General features: G+C 38.6%; 1 protein-coding gene across 1 annotated transcript in view; it reads left to right on the forward strand.

Moving 5' to 3' along the window:
- The window catches only part of CCDC60 (coiled-coil domain containing 60), a gene marked incomplete at its 3' end in the record, with an annotated part of 54,581 nt that extends 48,801 nt beyond the window's left edge, over positions 1-5,780 (forward strand). The window contains exons 10-13 of the mRNA XM_029087429.1: positions 833-923; positions 2,042-2,164; positions 3,531-3,662; positions 5,591-5,780. Coding sequence (XP_028943262.1) covers positions 833-923; positions 2,042-2,164; positions 3,531-3,662; positions 5,591-5,780 — 536 coding nt within the window. The remainder of the gene's footprint in view (positions 1-832; positions 924-2,041; positions 2,165-3,530; positions 3,663-5,590) is intronic.
- Between the last annotated feature and the right edge of the window lie 269 nt (positions 5,781-6,049).

Genomic DNA, 6,049 nt, shown 5'->3' on the forward strand with positions numbered 1-6,049 from the left:
TATAATTTAGACGCTATTGTTTGGGGACTGCTGCTATAGAATGTCTGCTTACAGAAATGAGGTTTTTCAGTGCTGTTGGCTGAGTGAGGACCTGTACTACTCCAGAAGTTTAACTATTACATCATGTTGACAAAGGTAAATGTGGAAGCTGCAGTCCCTGCAGCTGCAGTGTAACAATAGGTCACTGCTGAGGTAGTCTCATTTGTCACTCAGTCCAAATCTAATCAGTCAAGGGTTTTACAAAGCAGATTGGTGTTCTTCCTTCACCACATTTAAAAACAAAGAAAATCTCTTTTCATGCAGATGGAGACTATACACACTAAATGTAAGCTTAATTTTTCATGGTTACTGTGTAACGAAGCATGTGTGTATGCAGATCAGTTCCAATGACATACATTTTTCTTCACACTGAGAAGTAAAATGTGAGAACCTGTATCAGATTAAACTAACTGGATTTTATCCCCAAAGCTTTCTGGCCAGCAGTGCAGCTTTGAATTCTCAATCAAAAGCACACTTTTAAAAGAGGAGATACAAGCATCTAATGTAAAAAATATTTAATATCTTCTACGTGATGGGGTTTTTTTCACAACTGAAAGAACAAAGCTTATGTTTTCAAAAGCAATTAATGAGTTGGGTGTGTTCACATTTGGGTACCTATCTTGAAACCTCTATAAAAAGCTGCTTTTTTGGAATAAACCTCAGTTTTTAGAGATCGTAGATAACAGGTTTCTTCAGGATGTCTCCTTCAGGCCAGCATATATGGCACCTGATCAGCAAGGAAGAGAGGAATGCACTACTGAGTTGACATGTTTTTACAGAACTCTTTTATCAGCCCTACAGAAAATCGTCCAGATAATGCGTGAAAAGGCGTCAAAAGATGTCTGTAAACAAGAAGATGTGGTTAAGAAGGCTGGACTGCAGCAGTATGTTAGCAGGTGGGTTTCTGACTGACTACAAGAAGCAGCTGATTAGGACAGAGCTCAGGCTTCCCCCCACTACCACCCCACCCCCTGCAACAACTGTATTCAGCACATTCAGTAAATTCAGATTACATTACGTTTTTTAGCACGATGGCAGAATAGCCCATTTTACTGCTGTGCAAGCAGTATGTATTTTCTGGAAAACACCCTATGAATCTTGCCTTTGCAAACAGAAGAGGTCTTATGCTCCAGCAGATATAAGATATATCTGTAGAATTGTTTCTGTTTCTACCATTGCATTTTTCAGTAGTTTCTCTATAATGTTTCCAGCTAAGCTGACATTAGATGTATTCCCTCATTATTCAGTTCTGTGGGGATTTCCACAGCTGTAAGATCAACATGACAAACCATTCTTATAACTAGACTTTGCTGAAGCATTTTATTCCCTTGAGCTGAGGTCAAGAGAAATAAATTTTGTACCTGGATTACTCCAGCAAGTCTGTAATATTAAGAATGTTTTATCAGCACCTGTAGAATTTTCCACATTCTAGAGAAGGCACTGTACTGTATATTATTTTTAACCTTGTTGTGTCTTACAGTTTGCTAATGGCTCAGAAGAATTATGGAGTAAACATGCCATCCATTAAGGACCAAGAGAGTATGATATCAAAGAAGCAGAGGTAAGGGTACAAATCAGTTTTTGAAGCACATTATGTGCTGTATAAACTCTGTGCTCTGTGTGGAAAGCATGTAGCATACAAATGTCAAAGAGCATTTTTTTACATGAGAACAGAGCAGGCCGGTGAAACCTTGCAGCACATTTAGTACATTTCAATGCAATGCGAAGGCACTTTCATGGAAGGATGCACGTGGAATGAAAGACGGTAAAAATCCAAATTTAATATGATTTACAATTATTTTATTAATAAAATTCTTCCATAAAATTGATGAATAAAAAAACCCCGTAAATTACATTAAATTTGGATTTTTTACTGAGAATAAGGAGATTGCAAAATTTACATGGGCCCACATGACTGTATGTTCTGAGCAACACAGGTGCTTACCACAAAATGGTTACCACAAGATGTTAATACCAGTTTTCTGTGTTGTTTTATTTGCAGCTGCCATATCGGCTCTTTCATTGAAAGCAAATCTGACTTGTGTGCCGATATGAGGCAGAAGTTCATGGCAGTACGCGAAGAAGCAGCTTGTTGTTTACATGATACCCTAGAGAGCCTTGAGAGGTAGGAAAAGACTGTTTTCTCTATACTCTTAAAACACTACACACCTTGCTTCTGACCAGATTTAGGACTTGTCTTCAGGCCTTTTAAAAGATGCATTTATATGGATTAGCAATAAAATAAGAATATAGGGATGATGATAGAAAGTTTTGTGACTGTGTATAAAAAAATATATGACAGGTTCAATATTTACAGCAGTGTTTTTGGGATATTTCCAGATTGCTTTTCTGGAAATAGTTTTGCTGCAAACATTAGCTATATTTACTTTGGACATTGTAGTCCTTTTCATCCAAAGACAGAATAGATTCAGTCCACATGCAATCTGTATGGCTGTCATGTGTTTTCAGTTCAGAGGTCACTATATTGTTTTTCAACATTACTTTGACTCTTCTTTTGGTAACAGTTATAATGTCCTCTCTCAAGGCCTTTTCCCAGATCAGTGGCATTTCTACCTTGTTGACCAGCCAAAGCCTGTCATCCTTTTCCTTTCACTCAAAGACACTAATCTGTGATGTTTGTGCAAATTCTTTTGTCTCAGTAAGCATCAGACCGGAGATCCTTCTCTACATTGCTGTTCTGAAGGGTATTACAGGCACAGTTTTCTTTCCTCCCTCACTTCCTTCTTCTTTCCTTTCTTCTGATCCATTTTGTACTTAGATCTTTCCCTTTCCCTTTTCCTTTCTTTTTCTCCCTGGACCTTTCCTTATCTGGAGCTGGGTCCTTGTTTTCTTCCCTGAGCAGCTGCTGTGGCTGCATACGTAACTAATCATTCCAGCATCCTGCAGTATGGAAGGACAAGGATGGAAACTTACTCCTTGCTATTGTACCATTCTCCATGCAGCCACACAAGGATATGCTGTTTGATCAGCATTTGGAGATGAAACCTCAGTTTGGCAGGATATAGTATAATTATTGGAAAGTAAAGCAGATGTTTATTTTTTATATAACACAGTAATATTTTTTTATAGGAATGAATATGTGATCCCAGTCTCTGTGTCAAAATTCTAGCTCAGGTCATTCTATTCCACCTCTCTTCTGGTGTATTTTAAATACTATTTTACCCTAAATCACTGTGCAGTAATCTGTTTGCTTTTAAGCAGTGTACACCTAATAGAAAGTGGAGGTTGAATTTCACTTGAAGTGTTTTGATTCTGAGTTGATGTAAAACGTAAACACTTCTTAATATGTTTGTAGAAATATGAATGTACACAGAACACTGTAAAAGCAAAAATTACTATTAATGTCCACAGACTGAACATACAGTGTGTTCACATTTATTGTTTTCTGCCTCACTTAGTATCTTCCCATTTAACTGCGTAGAAGCATGGTAATTTTTAAAACAGCTTCAACTTCAAAGGTTATTTTGTAGGACGCAGGAAGAACGATGTTGTCAAAAATACCAGGCTTTGAATCAACTGACGTATTTTGAAAGAGACATGAAAAGAATAAGACAACTGGACACGAGAGTTGAAAGAGAATGTCGTGAAGATGGACTAAACTGGTAAGGAGGCACAGAAACCCTCAGCTCAGATGAGATGGTTAGGGTCTCAGAGTTCTGTCTTTAGTACAGAAAGATGTTTTTTTCTTTTCTTTTTTTCCCCAAGGCAAAGTACCACTAGAAACCATTGAATCAGTTGCTGTAAATTCAGGCTCTTCAAACTGGTAGCAACAAAAATACAGATATGATCTCTAGGAGCAGATCTTTGCCTGCTCAGCAAATAGGTTAATTCAGGACGTGTATGAATGAATAAACCTAGACTTGGCCTATCTAGCAGAACTCTAGTTTTAATTGTCAAACATATATGTTCTAGCTGTCCCCCTAAATTTAAGATCTGGCATATAAATAAGCCCTGAAACTGGAGTGGATGTAGATTAGGTTTTAAACTTGCAGTTCTGCTAGAAGAAGCCTTAACTGGGACAAAGCTCCATGAGTATAAAGGAGACTACACCAATATGGCTTTTTACTTTTCTCCATATGCAAGGACAGTACCACAAGTCTGCTGTTCCTTCATAGGGGAATCGTGCTTCCCTGGTGAGGGGTCCATCTTGCTTGGACTATGCCAGCGTAGTTAGGTGAGTACAGCTTTCCATGACAGGCCTGTTCTGCAAAGTGCTATCCAATGAGGAGTATGAAGAGTGAAATCTCTGATGAGGCTGGTCAACCCCCTTGTGGACACACAAAGTCATCACAGAGAAATTACTTTCACCGCACCACTTGTTTCATTTACTAAACGACTGTTTTTTTCCCATTCTTTTGCAAACGCTGCTTTGCCAAGAAAGCTGAATCACAGCGGGAATGCTTTCCTAGTATATGCTGTCGGTCCAGGTGGCTTATCTCTCTCGTGAAGTGAGCCAAAAATAATATACAATATAAACAGTGCCATGCAAGAATGCACTGAACATACCTAGCTTTCTAAAATAAAACATCTTAATGCATGGATGGGTTATAAATGGCTTGTGGGTGACACAGTTATGGTAGCCTGGGTAATAATAACCAGTGATAAGGAGTTGGCTATACAACCATACCCATACTAGCAGTGTACTACTGAGTGTAGAACTGGCCCTACTGAAGATGAGAACCTATGTTTTGGTATTTTTGTAGTTTAAGGAGTAAAATTCCTCATCCCTCTCCTGCTGTCCCAGTAACATGTATCCTAAACTGGAGGGGAGGCAGCACTTCCTGCTGCTGTCCTACCAAATCCTCAGCCCTTTCAGTGAAAGCCACAGCACACCCCAGTCATCCACAGTCTAGAAAGGTTTGGAACATCAGTCTCCAGGACTGTCAAAGCAGCACTGCGGAATTTACACAGAACATTAAAAAAATAAAGGCAGTCTTTTCACAAGAGCTTTATTTTTATTGTAATGTGTAATTCTCCTTCTGAATCTCTATATCCGGTGTGAAATGATAAAGACTGTGTGTTACAGGGCACTTACATCAGTGAGATTTATGTCAGCATCTAGAGAGAGGAGAATGATGCTAGCACAGGGAAAAGGGATAGTGAAGAGAATCAGAAAGTGTGTCAGATCAGGCACTGATTGCACTGGAAAATCCATAGAGGCTAAACAAAATAAATGGAGAAAAGATGAAGAGGACAAATCTGTAGCAAAATGGAAACATTTGTTAGGATTTTATTATTTGCTTTCATAGCCAAGTTTGTCATCCAAAATTTAAATGAACAATGAAGAAGCATCTATTTCAATGCCCTGCAAAGAGAATTGGTGCAGAAGTCCAATAAATAAAGTGAAGCTCTTTCGCATTATTCACTTGGAATTACACAGAGTATTGCATTCCCTGAAGAGCAGTTTTTTTCTGTGGAAGCTGTGGAGGTGGTGAAGTGGCAGAAATGCCAGGCAAATCCAGAGTTATTAATCAGGTAGGCATTTGTTCCCATGACTTCTCTTTTATTGCTGTTCTTCTTTCTGTTAAAGGTTTTCTGTGTTGCTTGCCAGACTCCCAGAGTCTGTGAAGAGTGACCGTTATGTACAGAAAATCTTAAAGAAACTGGAGAAATATGGCAAGATTCCTGATTTGAAAATTCATCCAGACACTTTTCTTAAGGCTCTGGGTAATCTACAGGTGTGGGAGCTGTGTTCTCCAGAAATTGCTGCTGCAGTGGAGGTGAGATGAGTCCAGTTCTTGATTCTCTGTGAAATGAGGGTGGGGAGAACAGGCACCTTTGGGTGAAATTCATGCAGTAGAAAGTTATCATTTAGGATCTCACCAAATGAAAATGCTACTATTCACCTTTTACAAGGCACTTTGAACTCCTCACAAGAAAGACATTATACAAGCATCAGATTATTCATCAGTATCACTTTATTATGATGTCATTGTTGATTTGTTTACTGCCACAGTGAAACTAACATCTGTCCTAAATTGTTAGGATA

Source organism: Antrostomus carolinensis, unplaced genomic scaffold, assembly GCF_000700745.2.
Source record: "Antrostomus carolinensis isolate BGI_N321 unplaced genomic scaffold, ASM70074v2 scaffold12701, whole genome shotgun sequence".
In the NCBI taxonomy this organism is placed as follows: domain Eukaryota; kingdom Metazoa; phylum Chordata; class Aves; order Caprimulgiformes; family Caprimulgidae; genus Antrostomus; species Antrostomus carolinensis.